Source organism: Kogia breviceps, chromosome 18 (assembly GCF_026419965.1).
Source record: "Kogia breviceps isolate mKogBre1 chromosome 18, mKogBre1 haplotype 1, whole genome shotgun sequence".
Taxonomy (NCBI): domain Eukaryota; kingdom Metazoa; phylum Chordata; class Mammalia; order Artiodactyla; family Physeteridae; genus Kogia; species Kogia breviceps.
The window spans coordinates 55394245-55412224 of NC_081327.1; the positions used below are offsets into that span (position 1 = coordinate 55394245).

The 17980-nt window shown below is 51.7% G+C and overlaps 1 protein-coding gene across 7 annotated transcripts in view; it reads left to right on the forward strand.

The window, feature by feature from the left end:
• The window catches only part of IRF8 (interferon regulatory factor 8), a 74942-nt gene that overhangs the window by 37090 nt on the left and 19872 nt on the right, over window positions 1-17980 (forward strand). For 4 of the 7 annotated variants that reach the window (XM_067020301.1, XM_067020303.1, XM_067020297.1 and 1 more), the window contains exon 2: window positions 16388-16565. In XM_067020301.1, coding sequence (XP_066876402.1) covers window positions 16389-16565 — 177 coding nt within the window. In that variant the 5' untranslated portion in view covers window position 16388. Of the gene's footprint in view, window positions 1-12793; window positions 12858-16387; window positions 16566-17980 lie in introns of those variants that run through there. The other 3 variants (XM_067020304.1, XM_067020300.1, XM_067020302.1) reach the window with 1 other exon arrangement.

Sequence of the window (17980 nt, forward strand, 5' to 3'; positions counted from 1 at the left end):
CTAGAGCCCGTGCTCCGCAACAAGAGAAGCCACCGCAACGAGAAGCCTGCGCACTGCAGCGAAGAGTAGCCCCCGCTCACCACAACTAGAGAAAGCCAGGGCGCAGCAACGAAGACCCAACGCAGCCAAAAATAAATAAATGAATAAAATAAATTAAAAAGAAAAAGATAACGGGCACATTTAACTTCTTTGTTTGTAATTCAAATGCTAAGGCTTATAAAAGGCATTTATAAAAATGGATCATGTTGTATGGATCATAACCTTTCTTTTCTTTCTTTTTTAAAATTGAAGTATAGCTGATTTACAATGTTGTGTTAATCTCTGCTGTACAGCAAAGTAATTCAGTTACATATATATATTCTTTTTCATATTCTTCCATTATGGTTTATCATAGGATATTGAATATAGTTTCCTATGCTCTAAAGAAGGACCTTGTTGTTTATCCATTCTATATATAAGAGTTTGCATCTGCTAATCCCAAACTCCTACTCCATCCCTCCCCCACCCCCTCCCCCTCCCCCTTGGCAACCACAAGTCTCTTCTCTATGTTGGTGAGTCTGTTTCATAGATAGATTCATTTGTGTCATATTTTAGATTCCAGATATAAGTGGTATCATATGATATTTGTCTTTCTCTTTCTGTCTTAACTTCACTTAGTATGATAAGCTCTAGTTCCATCCATGCTGCAGATGGCATTATTTCGTTCTTTTTTATGGCTGAGTAGTATTCCATTGTATATATGTACCACATCTTCTTTATCCATTCATCTGTCGATGGACATTTAACAACATTTCTTTTCTTTTTTTAATTAAAAATTTTTTTATGGTTACACCGTGCGGCTTCTGGGACCTTAGTTCCCTGACCAGGGATAGAACCCATGACCTTGGCAGTGAAAGTGCAGAGCCCTAACCATTGGGCTACCAGGGGATTCCCTAACCTTTCTTCTCTTATAGCATGTCCTTGGATATCATGGAGAAGGAGACCAAGAAGCCCCAAATTTCCCTAATGACTGCTTCATCACTCATCTCAAAGATCCAGTTCCCTGGGCTTATCAGAGTCAGTTCCTAGAGTATGATCTGAAGGTGGTGAAAGTTCTCCCTCCATCCCCAAATACTTCCCTAAATAGATCGGCTTACGGTTTTGCCCACATCTGTAGCCATTTGTTTGGTTTAAGACATTAGAGGCCTCTGCTGAAAATGCAGACTTTTGTTGTTTGAGAGGTTAGTTAGCCCACCAAGCTGTGGGAGAATGGGCTTTGGGCTCTGATGACCCTGGTTCTCATCCCTGGTTCACTCCCTCACCCTCTGACAGTGAACAATTTATTCTGCAGAGTCTCAGTTTTTCCCTCTGAACCACAGCGTAGCACCCACCTCACAGGGGAGCTGGGAGGATTACAGGAGATAATACCTAGATCAGCACCGTCCAGTGGAAATACAGCGTGATCCCTAGGCCTAATTTAAAATTTTCTTGAAGTCACATTTAAAAACTAAAAAGAAAGAGAAAAAAAACCTAAAAAGAAACAGGTGAAATCAATGTTAATAATATAGTTCATTTATCCCAGTAGATTTCTAATATTATCAATTCAACATGCAATCAATACAAAGAGCGTTAAAGAGATAGTTTACACTTTTTTCCTTGTACCGAGTCTCCAGAATCTAGTGTGCTTTACACCTCAGTCCACACCAGCCACACCAGCCACATTTCAGATGCCCAGTGTCCACTTGTAGCTAGTGGCTGCCCTGTTGGGCACAGTGGGAGTGGACAGGGCCTGGCAGGAACTGGAGCTGTGTGGACTCTCTGCTGCTCCCTTGCTGTGTGAATTTAGCAGCTCCAGCTGGCCAAGCGGCTAGCATTCTTGATGGAATGTTACTTGTGTCAGTCTCCTACTGCTGGATAACAAGTTGCCACAAACTTAGTGACTTTCAACAACACCCATCTGTCATCTTGGTCCTGTAGGTCAGAAGTCCATGTGGACCCAGCTGGGTTGGTTCTCTTCTCAGGGTCTCACAGGCTGCAGTGAGGGTGTCAGCGAGGCTGCGTTCTCATCTGGAGGCTCGACCAGGGAAGGCTCTGCTTCTGAGCTCGCGCAGGCTGTTGGATGCCTTTGGGTCCTTGCGGCTGTAGGACTGAGGGTCCCCGTTTCCTTGCTGGATGTCAGCTGGGACCAGTCTTTGCTCCCAGATACCACCCACATCCCTTCTTGTGCTTTCCATGTGGCCCCCTCATGCTTTGACCCTTTGACTTCCCCTTCTGCTACCAGGTGGAGAAACCTCTCTGCTTTTTAAGGGCTCCTGTGATTAGATTACGCTCACCCAGGTAATCTCCCTTTCAGTTCACTCAAGGTCAACCGATTACCTTAATTACACCTGTAAAATTCCTTCTGCCGTGTAACATAACATAATCAGGGAGTGATATCTCATCACCTTCATAGCTCCAGGGATTAGGGTGGGAAACCTTGGAGGCCACTTTTGGGTTCTGTCCACTCCGTTACTGCAAGTGAGGCTCAGCGTGTGGCAGGCGCTCCTGCCCACCTGGTCTGGGTGTCACAGGGAGGGTTAGGGGGTGCCTTGAGGCTGTGGCTCTCTGGAGGTGAGGAGGGGAAAGTGCTGAAGGAGATGAGGCATCTGGAGTTTGATTTTGTGCTGATTCTGGTGATGGTTTCTGGACAGTCTCTCTTTTTCTCTGAACTAACAATCTTCCCAAGTGTTGGACCGAGGTCAGCTGGTGACCAGTCCTCCTGCTAAGTATACAGACCAGGGGACACTGTGATTTGATGGTAACTCTTTTAGTCCCTTTGGGTTTCTGGATGCAGTGGTGATTTTAGGGCCACTTGAATACTTATCTTGAATATTATCTTGAATATTTTGGAAGCAAAACTATGTGTTGAGAGGCTGGTCATCACAGTCCTTCCCCCCGGGCCCCCCCCCCCACCGGTTATGAGGATTGGATCCCGTTTCATGGCGAGCAATGCCGATCTACAGCAGGCTGTATAGATTCACTGTAGGCACAGTTAGGACTTGAGCAGATCCTGTGTGGGAGGCCACCTGGGCCCGTTGAAGAGCCAGCTTTGTACCCCCATTCCCTGAAATGAAGGTGGTGCAGTGCTTTAGTGTCTTTTACCAGGAAGTTTATTAGAAGATGTTTAACAGGAATATTTTGTATTTCTTTATCCCTCTATTAAAAGTCCTTGTTCAGGGTTTCACATTCCACCTTAGTCACTTGGCACGGAAGTTTGGAATCACATTTTAGTCTGAATGTCCTGGGGAGGCAGCCTCAGGACCCCACTGTTTCCATGGCGGAATGCGTACGTGCCTGTCAGTGACAGGAGGCCCCTTACCCGGCCCGTGGCTCTTCTTAAGGAATTCTGATACATGGAAGTTGTCTAGTTATCAGGGTTCCTGGGGTGTCTTCAGTTACCAGAGAGAGAGAGACGCGTCCGTCAGTACAACTGTTTTTTTTTTTTTTTCTTTCAGTCCTGTGCATTTCATTGTATATGCATTTCAGAAACGTTCTTGGTTGCCAGGGAATCTGTTCGAGTTCCCTGTGGATGCTGTAAATGAATCGCCAAAAAGTGGGGGGCTTAAAAAACCAGAAATGTATTCGCTTACAGCTCTGGAGGCCGGAAGTCAAGGTGTCCGCAGGTTCTGAAGGAGCATTTATTCTGTGCTTTCTTTCCGGAGGCTGCCTCAGCCCTGGGGGGTCCTTGGCTTGGGGCCGGGTCACTCCCATCTCTGCTTCCCTCTGCATGTGGTGAGTCCTCTCTTCTTTCTAAATCCACGGTTGTCTCACCTTGAGATCCTTAACTTAATTACGTCTACAAAGACCCCTTTTCCAAATAAGGTCACGTCCCAAGTTCTGGGGCTTAGCCCGCGGCCATATCTCTTTGGAGGGAATCACCATTCAACTCACTAGGGAGCCCACAGCACAAAGAAAGGCTAAGAACCCTCGTGACCTTCCTAAAGGATTACTGATCTTTCCTGGCAAAATCTCACTTTTTCATGGTTTTTGCTGCTGTAACTTGCTTGTATTCTTGGCTTGCAAATTGAAAATAACGCCTCCCCCCCCCCACCGCCCCCAAAAGAGCTTCTGAACAGGATTAGGTTATGGTGAGGGCTGACCTTTTTTTTTTTTTAACTCTCAAACATTATCTAATCGGGAAAGCACTGAGTGGACATGAGTCGAAAATCTCTCCCACGTACATCCTACAGCGTGAAACGTACTAAATGCTTTTTTTGGCAGGAGGAAACTCCCGCAGTGCTTGGGACAGCCCTTCTCAGCTCCAGGCTCCTCCGTTTCATGTAGCTCAGTCTCCAGTTCAACACCCACACCCCCTGCCACTTCTCCCGAGACACTGGAAGCCTCTGCTGGGTCGGAGCTGGCCGGAAGGCTTGTAGCTTCCAAACAACTTTCACCCACCTGACTTCAGCGGCCGGGACACCCGGCTTCTCTGCTCTCGGGTCCCAACTTAAATGTCACCTCCTCGAGGCTGCCTGCCCTCCCTCTCTGTCCCGAGGTCCCTTGCGTTTTCTCTTCTCTTTTTTCTTCGTAATCCTCTCCTGATGATATCTACGTGGCGGGCAGACAGACAACTTCAGTGCCTAGGGATGACATAATTTTTAAATTTCCTCCAGTCAAAACCAGAAGAGAGAAGTGGAAAACCTTGGGTGAAAACCATGTCATTCAACAGCTTTTAGGCAAAGTAAAATTTTGGTGATTTTAGTTTGAACATTATAATTTTTCTGAAATAGCATAGTAGCCGGAAATCGTCGACTCTGCTGAGTTTGAAATGCTTCCATTCCCAGACCCACTCCCGCTATTTTATGCTGGTTGCTCTTCATTTCTTTTGATTGAGTTAGAAATGCACACGCCGTAAAAATGCACCGTTTTAAAGTGTGCCCTTCGGTGGATTTTACTCCCTTCCCACGGTTGACCCAAGTGGTGTTTGGGATGCTTGGCCATTGCAGAGGCAAAGCGTGTTTAGTTTTTTCTGCTGTGCAATTTGTGTAGTGTTTATTGAGGGGCACAGAATTAAAATCACATTTTTAAAAATTGAGGATATGAAAGATTACTGTTTTCTGCATAGTCTGTTGTGTTTGGGAGACCTCCCATGGCGGGAGGAAGGGCGACCAGGAAGGGGAGCTGCCACCCTGGAGACCCCCAGGGCCACGGCCAGGGAGACCCACTGCCCGCGAAACCTTTTCTCAGTGACACTGTGTGTCCTTCTATGCTGTCGACAGCCCGCCGCGAAGGTGTCGCACAGGCTCTCTCCCTGTGATCGAGCCCGGGGACGTTCCCAAGGGGACGCCTCGCCCGCGTCCCAGCCCGGCTCAGGAGCCCGCCCAGCACGCCCCTTCCCCCCAGCTCATCCCTTACTCTCCTAGCTGTAAGGTGGACACCGCCCGTGGGGTCACGCCTGTCCCCTGGCATGCTCAGTGTGTTTGTGGTGACACTGCTCTTCTACGCAGGAGGCAGCTTCGGTTCCAAGAACGAGAGGAGGCTTTCCACCCCCCGCCTGCCCACATGGCCCACGGGTCCCTGGCACGAGTCTTTCTCCTGCTTTGGTCTTTTCTTCCTCCACCTGTGAAAAGCCTTTCTCAACCTTTAAGACCCATTTGCAAATGCTGCTTCCCCCACGAAGCCTTTCTTGCATGTTCCGGCGGGTTGGGTGTGGCGGGTTGGTGGTGGTGAGTTCCACGCAGCGGGTAAGCCCCCGCGTCCTTCACACGGGAGAGCCTGGGTTTCCTCCTCCTCTGCCCCTGTTGCCTCGCTGCACCTTCTTTTCCGTGTGTGTTTGGTGGGGTGGAATGCTGCTGGCCAGCCGCCCGCCCTGCCTGAGGGTCTGGAAGCTCCGGCAAGCAGCCTAGGGAGGAGCTTCGTAGACAGTGTTGCCGAAATTCGGCCTCTGTGCACTGGTGCTGGAGCAAATCTAGGAGACAGAGTTTGGGTGAAGTAGCAATTTGCTAGGCAAAGGAGGCCGCAGCGGGCCCGGCGCTCTCAAGACTGTGTGTCCCGCCCTGGGGCGGGTAGTGAGGAGTGAAGGAGCAGGGCGTGGTCAGCTCGTGGACATTCTTCTGATTGGCCGGTGGTGAGGTCATCTGGAGTCAGCCTCCTCAACCTGCTGGTTGCAGCCGGTCTGGGGTCCACGTGCTCGCTCGTGAGCGGCATGCAGTTAGCGTCTTGCACCTGGTGGAGGTTTCAGTGTCTGCCAGACAGCTCACAGGACATGGCGCAGAGTATCATCTCTAGTCCTTGAGGAGGAACTAAAGGTCCTTGACTTTGTTTAATGGCTAAAGTATTGTTATTTTGTCTTGCTTCACTGTTTTCCTTTCTTGCTACGCTTTCTCACTTCTCTGATTAAGTGTCTTCTTCTACTGGAGTTTTTCTGCAGAGCAGAGGCAGGCGGAGGGCATGGTGGGGTCTGTTCTGGGACGGCCTCCGAGGGTCCTGCTCCGTTACAGCGGTCTCCAAGCGCGCTGCGTCTGTGCGGCCTTCTCTCTCCCTGTGATTCCCGCCTCGCTGGCCCCACGCAGAGCCTTCTAACCACGCGTGTATTTTGCTTTGAATTATCATGATTTGTGCACCTGTCCCATCTTCCCCACTCAGCGGCCCCAGGCTTCCTGGGAGAGGACATACGGTTCCTCTTCACCATCCCTCCTGATAACTCAGCATACCCTGCATGTGTACGTTTTCTAAACAGCGAGGTTAAAAAGTTAGTCTTGGGTCAAGGACCGAGGAAGAATTCTCTCCTCATCCTCGATGTGCCTGCCTCTGTGTTTTGGCGTGAAAACATAGATTCCCGCTGCCTCCTTTTCTTTTTTAAAAAAACTTTTATTTATTTATTTATGGCTGCATTGGGTCTTCGTTGCTGCACACGGGCTTTCTCTAGTTGCGGTGAGCGGGGGCTACTCTTCGTTGCGGTGCGTGGGCTTCTCACTGCGGTGGCTTCTCTTGTTGTTGAGCACGGGCTCTAGGCGCGCGGGCTTCAGGAATTGCAGCACGGGGGCTCAGTAGTTGTGGCACGTGGACCCTAGAGCGTGTGGGCTTCAGTAGTTGTGGCACGTGGGCTCAGTAGTTGTGGCTCGCGAGTTCTAGAGCACAGGCTCAGTAGTTGTGGTGCAAGGGCTTAGGTGCTCCGCGGCATGTGGGATCTCCCCGGAGCAGGGATCGAACCCGTGTCCCCTGCATTGGCAGGTGGATTCTTAACCACTGCACCATCAGGGAAGCCCTTGATCATCTTTTCATGAGCTTCTTGGCTATTTGGTTACTGCAGTGGCTGTTCAGTCTTCCTATTTTCTTTTTAAATTCAAGTATCACAATATTTATTGATAGACACAAGTATATAAAATCAGGGCAAGGGCATAACTTCGTAAGTTCAGCAGACTTGATTGCAAACTCTTATAAGAGGGACCAATTCAAATTTACCATTTGTTTTGCACCCACAAAAACCACTTCAAGGACATTAATGGTCTCTCAAAACTGATTGGCTCTATGGGCTTCCCTGGTGGTGCAGTGGTTAAGAATCCGCCTGCCAATGCTGGGGACACGGGTTTGAGTCCTGGTCCGGGAGGATCCCACATGCTGCGGAGCAACTAAGCCCATGTGCCACAACTACTGAGCCTGCGCTCTAGAGCCCGCGAGCCACAACTACTGAGCCCACGTGCCACAACTACTGAAGCCTGTGTGCCTAGAGCCCGTGCTCCACAACAAGAGAAGCCTCCGCAGTGAGAAGCCCGTGCACCCCAACGAAGAGCAGCCCCTGCTCGCCACAACTAGAGGAAACCCGCACACAGCAACGAAGACCCAACGCAGCCAAAAATAAATAAAATAAAATAAATTTTAAAAAAAGCAAACAAAAAACTGGTCAGCTTTGTGCAATTCGATTACGTTTCTTTTAAAAAGCCTAAAAGCACTTGCCATGAACTGCCTCTGCCTGAGAATTTAGGATGGAATCTTTTTTCTTATTGAGTCATAGGATTTCTTTTTCTGTTTGGGTATAAGTTTTTTTCTTGGGAACGTGTGTTGGCATTATCTCCTCCCAGTTTTGGCTGGCCTCTGCACTCTGCATGCTGTCTTTTAATGCACACAAGCTCTTAATTTTAATGAAGTCCACTCTGTCTCTCTTTTCTGGTTAGTAATTTCTCTGTCCTGTTTAAGAAATATTTGCCTACATCACTGCCATCCCCAACCCTGTTACATTCTTGATTGTGAGCTTATTTCTTCGCCGATGTCCACTTTCATCTGCTCTGAATTCCTGACTTACCGGCTGCCCTGACCCCATCACACTGATACTCTTCACAACCTCTCTTACCTGTGCAGATCGGTGATCTGCTGACAAGATAGACCTCTCATTACGCCCTGTTTCTTGGGCCTCTCTCTCTGGTTTTCTGAGTTGTGCCTGGTCACAGTTTCGGCGTCAGTGCCATGTCTTGCAGTTAGTCTCGACTCGCTGCGCCGGCGCGGTCTTAAGCGGAAACTTCGATTTAGAGTCAACACGACACGTCGAAGGGGGTCGATTCCATTAGGGTCGTCCTTGATTAGCCTCCTGTGGAAGTATGCAATCTGCAGGAATTTCCACAATTTGCGTTTCCTACGAGTTGTCCTTGGAGGACACTGGGTTAGACTGGGGGAGAGGGGAAAACCAGAGGCCTCTTGAGATCCACTTGGCTGACAGAGCCGGGAGCCAGCAGGCACTGCGGAGCGCGGGCGGCCAATCCAGAGAGCAGACGAGACTGGGAGCGTTAAAGCCCGAAAGAGGAAAAGGAGCTTCCCCTCCTGCATGTTCGGTATCTGACGAAGTGAGCCTGCGTGCTGGCGCTGGGAGGACGAGGCGTTCCCAGGGGCAGGGAGACCCCTCCCTGCAAGACTCGGCAGCCCACCTGATCCGGATTTGCTCCCGCCGTCCTCCAAAAGCTGGCCTGCAGTGGCTCCTCTGTCCTCAATCATGAGCCCCCAGCCTCCGTAAAGCGCAAGAAAACTCAGCCCACCCTGGTTAAGGGCAGGTGAACGCAGCTGATGGTAGGTGAATACAGCCAGGGTCTCCTTTGGAACTGAGTGTAGCAGGTTTTGCCCCCTCAGAATTAGGAACATGTGCAGAAGAGTTAACACAGCAGGCCCGAGACTGGGGTCCCCAGGAGGGCCGCCTTCCAGGGTCGGCCCTCGGCCGGCGTCTGGGAAGGTGGATTGGGGGTGGCCCCCCACCCCCAGGACTGATGAGCGGCTCCCTGTACCGAAGCCGCGTTAACAGATGGGGGGCGGCGCCGGACTCCGGCTGTACCGAAGCCGTGTGAACAGACGGGGGGCAGCGCCGTACTCCGGCTGCGCTCTTGCGGGTCTGGGGTTCGGGTGCGCGCGTGAACGGCCCCCCGAATAAAGACCCCGCGCGCTGGAGCTCCAACGCGTCCCTGCTGGACGACGCTGCACACGTGCTGTCACAGCTCGCGGCTGGGGGAACTTAGCCCGACCTGTGCGACCCCGCTCCCTGCTCGAGAGGATGCTGGAGCCTGGCTCCCCTGGACTTCACCCCCCAACCCCTACCCCGTCCCTGTGCTGCCCGTGCTCTGCGTCCTCTTGCTGTAATAGGTCCGCTGTGCTGACAGCTCTGTGCTGAGTCCCCGAGTCCTCCTAGCGACCCACTGAACTTGGACGTGTTCTTGGAGACCCCTAACTCATATCCTGGAGCACAGAGATGAACAGCTGTGCTTCCAGCCCCTCTTCCGTTGCTCCCCCTGAGATCTTGCAATGAACTTACCCTTGTTATGTAAGGCACCCCTAATTCAGTGCTGTGCTAAGTAGGGGTACCGAACCAGAATAAGATTTTACCCTTCATCTAAAGAAGCGTTCAGTGACATAGTTCACAAATGCATACATTAAGTCCCAAATTATGTTAGAAAGCTTTCAGTGTGGCTGGAGTCTGGTGTTTTGAAAATGAGGGTCAGTGAAGGCGGGGGTAGGAAAGAAGATGACTTGCGGTAGGTCTTAAGGGTGTGGCAGGCAGAACAGTGGCCCCTAAAGACACCCACACCCTAACCTGCGGGCCCCGGGAATATGTTACCTTACAGGACAAAGGGGAACACGGTTGCCGGTGGAGTTAAGGTCAGCTGACCTTCACGTGGGGAGCGTGTCCTGGATTGTCCGGGTGGGATGTGTACAGTATATATGCCTAAGGTAATCTCAGGGTGCTTGAATGTGGAAGAGGGCACACGGGCACACAGGTTCTTGGTGCCACCACCAAGCGCCTCTGTCGTCCTGTAGATTTCCAGGGCAGGAGTCGGAGCCCTGCTGTCGTTAACTTGGGTTTCTCAGGAGAGTTGACACCTGTCCTCTCAGCAGACACACTACAGAGCTCTCCTGAACCCCCCTTGCTTGGCAAGTGTGAAGGGAGAGGTGGGGACTCGAAAATGGAAACACTCTCTCCCCCCCAACCCACACGAGCTCACTCAGTCCCCACTAATCCTAAGAGGCAGGAATGATTAGGTTGACCCCTAGGGAACTGTCCTTTCTGTAGATGGAAAAACAGTTGAATATTGGCGATTTCATACCGTTTAACATAATATCATCATCAACGCCATTACACGGATGGGGAAACTGAGGCTTAGGGAGGTTAAGTCATTTGCTCAAGGTCACACATTTAGTGAGTCAGGGAACGTAGACTTGAACAGGGGCCTGACTCCAGAACGTGCTGTTCTAAGTGCGCTGACAGGCTGCTGTCTGCAGAAGGCGCTCCTGCCGGACGACGGGGAGAGAGAGGGCTGGGAGGGCACGGTTTTCAGACGCCAGGATGAGCACCTAGACCTGCCGCGGCAGCCACGGGGAAACCAGTGTACGACGGAAACGCTCAAGCTGGGGGAGCAAAGAGTAGGATAAACAGGGACGTGAGGTGGAGGCAGGGAGGGGAGTGAGTCGACTGCTGTGGAAATCAGGATGGGCTTTCCCACGAGTGGGAGATGCTGGAGGTAACTGAAGAGGAAGGAGTGACCGGGGATGCTCCGTTGTCTGGGTCTCCTGTCCTTGGCACCGCGTCCAGCGCACAGTAGTGGCTCGATAAGTGCTCCTTGCCTAAGGGCAGAGCTAAGCAGGTAAGGTGAGCAATTGTTCCTAGCGGCGGGGAATTACCACGCTGAAAAGACGGGCTTTCAGGAGCAGCTTTCATGCAAGCCAGGGTACTGTGAACGGTTCCTGTCATGTATATAGTGACACCTACTGCCAATAATACATGCTGGGACCCTTCCACCAACTTCTCTATATGTGTTGCTCTTTTTACTTAAGTGGCACGTTGAGTGGAAATTTGATCACACATCATTGTGCAGTGGACAGCGTTTAGAGGTTAGTAAAACTCTGGGTGGGCTTAAGGGGCACATAGGTGGAAAGATACGAGGATAAACATACATACAGGCTGTTGTGAGAACTTCTGAGGTCCTAGGCGTCCTGAGTTCAGGATGCTCATCCCGCATCATAACAAACATATTAAAATACTCTCACATTATCTGAATACGCTTAAAGAATTCAAGCTTTAAAAAAACAGTTTTCACTGGAAATTATTTGGCAACAGGGCACTCATTTAATTTATGATTGCTATGACTGCCTGGGAATCATGGTATTAGGAAATTCTTACCAAGTGATTTCTAACTCACACATGGTTTTCAAATATAATGACATGTTTATCAATAAATTACAGTTGTGAAGTTGACATGTTATATTCCAGGGATCTTTCTTTGCATATTTATTCACTTCAGATTTGCAGTGTATTTTTTTGCATCTGGGGCCTAATAGAATTTCTTTTTCTGTCCCAAACCTTTTCATAGGTCCTTGAAAAGCCTAATGAAAAAAATGGCCCGATGAACACTGCTGCTTGTGTATGATTGACCAACTAGGCATAAAAGTCAATGAAGAATCTCACTTTTCTCTATTCTAACGCTACCCCAGAACAGAACATTGAAAAACAAATCTTCTTCTTTTCATTTCCAGGACTTTCCTTCTCATTTCTGTTCCCCCACTCCACTCCCATGTTTACAATAAGTGCCAGCTGACATGCAGGAGAGGCTGGACGCTGACACAGATACACAGGGGACCCTTCTCAACACAACCCATGTTTTCTGGGGAAAAGAATTTATGATGAAAATGTCCTAGTTGGACATTCTAGCCTTAACAGCTAGACACTGCCGCTTTTACTTCCGATGTTCAGAGGGCAGTGGTTTCAGACACGTCTTCAGCTGGCCCACAGCAGCTCCAGGAACTTCGGCCACACTAGCAGAGATGACAGCCTGACCCGGCCTGGGTGGTGGCGCGGGGGCCACATTGCGGGGACCCCTGGCCGTCTGCAGTATCGACCTTGGGGCCCCTACCATCCCAGGCTTGACCTGCGCTGTCAGACCCCCACCTCGGCCCCGACCTCGGCCAGCTGACACCCACCATCCACCCCAGAGCCCTGACCTCCGCCGTCTGACCCCCTGCCTCAGCCCCAACTGGCCTGACTTACGCCATCTGGTACCCACCATCCGCCCTAACCTTGACCTGGGCCGACGGGCGCCCCCGCGGCCCTCGGGAATTCCTGCGGACACTCCCGGGACCCCCGAAGCGAACCCCGGAAGACTGGCGGACCGTTCGGCCGCCGACGCCTCCGAGCAAAGTGATTTCTCGGAAAGCCGAGCGCTTCGAAGAAGGCGGGCCAGGCGCGCCGCTCTTATTGGGCGGCCCCTCCCGCCCTTCCGCGCCTATTGGCCGACACGGCCGTCGCTCTGCAAGCCGGGCCCGCCCCCGGCCTTAAATTAGGGCGGGCGCCCGGAGCCGCGGCGTTATCTCCGGAGCTCGGCGGCGGGCGTGGGAACGTGGGCCGCGGCCGACGGCTGGCGGCGGCGCAGGTGGGCGGCGTGCTGGAGCACCGGGGTCGCGGGCGGCGGGCGGCGGCGCCGGCGGGCGGCGGGCTGGGCCCGGTCCTGGGCCGGGGGCGCAGACGGCGGGCGGCGGCGCAGGTGGGCCCGGGGCGCGGACGGCGTGAAGCTGCCCAGGTAGGCGGTGGGCTGGGAGCCCGGGCCCCGGGCCGGGGGCGCGGACGTCGGCTGGCGTGGAGGCAGCGGCCGTGCAGTCTTGGTCTGTTTTCTCTGTCCTCGTTTTGTCCTGAATCCGAACCGGGCATCCAGGTGTGGCTGCTCCCAGAGATTGGCTGATGCTTTAAAATAATCTCGTTTCTCTTAGAATCTGGTTTGCATGGAAAATTTTAGAATGGCCCGTACAATGCAGGGAAATATTGACCCCCTTGTTTTAAGACCTGCGTCTTTTCCCGCTCAAATCCTGCTCTCCGAACAGGGCTGGAGTCATAACTGTGAAACTGCCCCTTGTCCAGCCGCGCTGGTGGGGTTGATTGTGAAGCAGGGCAGGCTGGGTTTTAAAATTCTGATCGATGACAAGTAAGATTTCTGAGTGCGGTTGGAGGTCTTTTGCTTCCGTAATAGCCCCGTCGTTCCTGGCAAGAAAGTCTGCTTAGGGCTCACAGCTAAAAGAGCATTTTGGTGTAACGTGAGACCCAGGGCAAAGGGCAGACTTTTCTAAAGTGAGGTGTGCTCCTTACCCAGAGCGGTGAAGTGCTTTGTGAATGGAAACTAGAGACTGGATTTTCCAGAGTTTAAACTACCCCCCAGCATATGAGGGATGTACCCCACGTTTTTTGAAAACCAAGTTAGGAGCCAGCCCTTAAATGACAGTCCTTTTGGATTATGGCAGTTTCCTCTCGAGAGGTTTAGGCATTTCAGCAAGATTGGGACCAGAAGGAGAAATGGCTTTTGTGCTTTTGGTCTTATGGGTGTCCAGGGCAAATGACCAGGCACTCTGAGAGACGTGGGGAAAGGTGAGTCCCGCACCTGCACCACCTCTCAGGCCCTTCCTGGAATCCGGGTTGGGTGGGCCCAGGGCAGCCTCTTATCACCTCCTGCCTGGGAAGCCTGCTCCCCGGCCGATTTATAGGGATGCAGATTAGCTCCAGATAGAACTTGGCCATAAAGAGAATTATTACCTAAAAATCAAGGAAGAGGAAGTTTTAAACATGTGACTGGGCTTATAAACGTTTCCTGGCGCTGTATCTGGTGGAATTTTGTTAGCGTTCAGTAAATTGTTATGGATCACACTGTAAGAGAATCTTAGGCTTTTAACGCCACTTAGAATCTTGGGGGGGGGGTTTCCGGTGACAATTCAGGTGAGCTGTCCATGTGCTGAGATCCTCTCACTTAACCGTGGCTTTTCTCTGCAGGGTGAGTAAAATGAGATCCTGCTGGGGGCCTTGGGGGTTGGGATGTCTCTCTGGGCCTCAGATTTTTGTCTTTTGAATGAAGCGGGGGCCGCATTAGATGATTTCTAGAGTATTCTCATGTTCTGTGACTCACTCTTCCTCTCTATGCCATTCTCTTATCTTTTTTTTTTCTTCTCATAAATCACCACGAGATTCGTCCTTAACAGTTTGGGGGTTATGAAGCCATTAGAAATCCTGATGAGGAGGTGTTGACCCGCTTTCTAGAAAAATGCCCGTCCAAACAAAACTTTGCTTTTTATTTCAGGAGGCTCCTGGAGCATGGACTCCAGTTTATGAACTTTGTACTAAGGGAGTGAGCAAAATGCTGAGGAGCGGGAACATTTCATTTAATCCGCAGATCCGCAGACACCAGCCTTCTTTTGTGTTCTCCTCCACACAGCTCCTTCCTCAAGTGAGGGGAGATGCTCCATCTTTCCTCCACGAAAGCCCTGTGGGAATCTCTGCCTTGCTAAGTTATCTTCTGGGGTGCGTGGTGGTGTCGTTTCCTCTCTCTCACCAGGTGTCCCTCCCAAATCTGTCCCTTCCAGTTTATAAACACGAGGGAGTGTTTTCAATTTCTGGGACTTTGAGATACACGCACTTTGCCGATGCGGAGAGCCTCAGAGAGGTGGTCAAGTGACTTTCCCAAGGTCTAGTTAGAGAAAAGCCTTCGCTGGGGTCTACAGTTTCCAAATCCAAGTCCCGTTCCCATTTCACACGCTTCACTCCTTTTGAATCCACAAACGGGGCAGCTGGAGTTAATTGGATGAAAAAGTTACAGGTGGCGCTCATGGGCCCTCACCTCCTCCTACCTGGGACCTGGACCCCTTCTCCGACCGCATAGCCATCTGCGGGGTGGCTGGAGTGTCCAAAACACACACACACACACACACACACACACACACACACCTTGCTTTATGGATGTGACCATGTTCTTAAGGACGTAATGTCTTGTCACTGCTGATGGTTTCAAATGTGTTGGCCCGAAGAGGTCACATTTTAATCGGAAGAATTGAAATGCTGTTTGTTTTTTGGGTGGGCGTCTGTCCAACCGCCTAGGGGATTTCCACCCTGTTCTTGTAAACGTGGGCTGTGAGTCGATGTGGCACGGTTGCACTCTCTTTCTCTGTGCTGTTGGGAAAGCTGTTTGCTCTGGCTAGAATGTTCTTCCCAAGGCTGTCTTTGGATGCCCGGGGTGGTGAGGCGCCCAAATCCTGGTGCATTCTGGGAGAGGCTAGCTCTGCTCTGTTCTGTCACCGCAGTTGTTTCCCTCACTCTTGTCCACTACCTCTCAGTTGGTCATAAGAGCTCCTGAGGAGGAAAGTTGGGACAGTAGTAACAACGTGTGTTATTTAAAGAGAATCTTCTCGGGTGCAGGCACTGTGTGAGGTGCTCTGTATGTGTCGTCTGAGTCCTCACCGTGACAACGCCCGGTATCTGCAGTTATCCTGGTGTGTCAGCCAGCGTAGCCGACACTCTGAGGTTAAATGACGATCCAGCCTCACCCAGCTGAGAGATGGTGAGACTTGAACGGGACCCCAGCTCCGTCCCATTCCCAAACCAGCTGTGAAGGGGCAATCTAGAGGGGATAGCCTTGAGGATTTCTTGTTTCTCGGAGAGCACACATGTCATGTTTGCTCACGCATGCTGGTCCAGTGCGGCATTAAGTCATGGCATTGGCTCTCAGAGCGATAGACTGCTCATTGAGGGCACCTGAAAAGGTGAAAGTGCTTTCCCCCATCTCCTGCTAAAAATGGAACGGTGAGTGATGCCCTCAGATGCGGCTGTGTTTGCGTGAAACAGAACAGGGAGTGAAAGCTGGAAAGAGCACAGGCAGAGACTCAGTTGGGGCCACATCTGTGACGCACAGCTGCAGATTTCCCAGTGAGCTTTCAGTTTCCATTCAGGGTTGGAGGTCTTGGAAGCCGGCTTTGTCTTCTCACAGCAGGTGGCCCAGAGTTCCTGGATCCGTGGGTTTCCCCCAAGCAGGCACCTGTGTTGTGATCCTCTGATTTTCCCGTTAGCAGTTCTTGGCTGTTGAGTACCTGGGGTGCTGAGAGTAATTAGACGGTGCTTGTAATTTCACAGGCTATGTTTTCTCTTTCCAAGGATGTGTGACCGCAACGTCGGCGGCCGGCGGCTGCGGCAGTGGCTGATAGAGCAGATCGACAGCAGCATGTACCCAGGGCTGATCTGGGAGAACGACGAGAAGAGCATGTTCCGGATCCCCTGGAAACACGCTGGCAAACAGGATTACAACCAGGAAGTGGACGCCTCCATCTTCAAGGTAGTGGCTTGGCCTCTCTGCCACATCATGAGCTCCTGGTGGAGCCGTTGAGTGATTGATGTCTTTCTTATTTGCTTGAAAGTTAACCCAGTTTTTTAAAAAACAAACGCCGAATGTGTCTCCAAAAATACAGTAGGTGATTTTACATCTGTTATTCGATTTAACCACCTTTCAGGTTAGTTGTATATTGTTGGCATTTTCCGATGAGGGAACCCAAGGGCACTTTCTTCCTTTGTGCTACCATTTCTTTTGCATGAGGGCTGGCAAACACAGAGAGAAAACACTTCTTTTAGACTGAGACCTTTTCCCCGGGGCTGCCCCCTAAATTCCATTTAGAATTCGAGGAAAGGGTTAATTCTTCATATTCTTTCAGAGCTGCTACTTCTGCTTGGCAGTGTAGCGCCGGCCCAGATGACAGACACCGTGTGTCCTCACTTCTGGGGCCAGGCCATGTGGGTGTCCTGAACCTGCAGCCGGTGTCTCAAAGTAGGCCAGTTCCCTTGAGGGTCATCAGTACCCCAAGCACGGAGCGAGCCGCTGTGCCGTTCCACCATGTGCACTGAGACCGCAGCACTGACTGAGAGTTTGCTCTGTGCTAGGCCCAGCCCCACGTGTTTTGTTTTCCTCTCGCACAGTCCTGTGCAGTAGGTGCCGTTCCTGTCCTTGTTCTGTAGAGGCTCCAAGAGGAGAAGTGACTTGTCCAAGATCTCCCAGCTCTTGGATGATGGAGCCAATGTTTGAACCCAGGCATCCCAGCCGTGAGCCCAGGCTCCCAAGCCCTAGCCGTGCCCATCGCCTAGATGCAGGCAGAGGAGCCAGGGCCTCCGTGTTTGCACACAGACACGTCAGAGGTGTATGTGCTGCTTGTGTGGGCATTTGGGGACCAGAGTCCGGGAGGGGGGAGTGAGTGAGTGTGGGAAGGAGCCGGGAGGCCGAGCGGGGCGGCGGGGAGGGGCAGAGGCAGACCCCAGGCGTGCACGAGGGAGGGGAGCAGAGGCCTGCAGGGCCCCCAGCGCAGCGCTGGACCCTCAGTCGGGACGACTGTCCCCGACACAGCCAAAAGGACGGAGGCTACACCTTGGCCCCAGGGCAGAGCACTGATAGGTCAAAGCTGGCTTATGGGGCATTTCAGTCCTTCACGTCTCTGCCTGGCGTTTGCAGCGGGGGCTGCACCTTGTAGCACTTCTGTTACTGTGTAACCCGGGTCACAGAGCTCTTTGACAATGCGATGCCAGTTGCCTGCCCCTCCAAGAAAACTGGGCGCGTGCGGATGTTCCGCGCTCACCTTCAAAGGGGCCCTCGTGGCCTAGACATCCATCCGGCAGGTTTCTTCCCTTCAGGGACCCCAGGTCGGGAGCCTGGGCACTGCTCATGCCTCCTTTCTCCTCCTTGGTGGCATTGTGGATTCCTCTCTC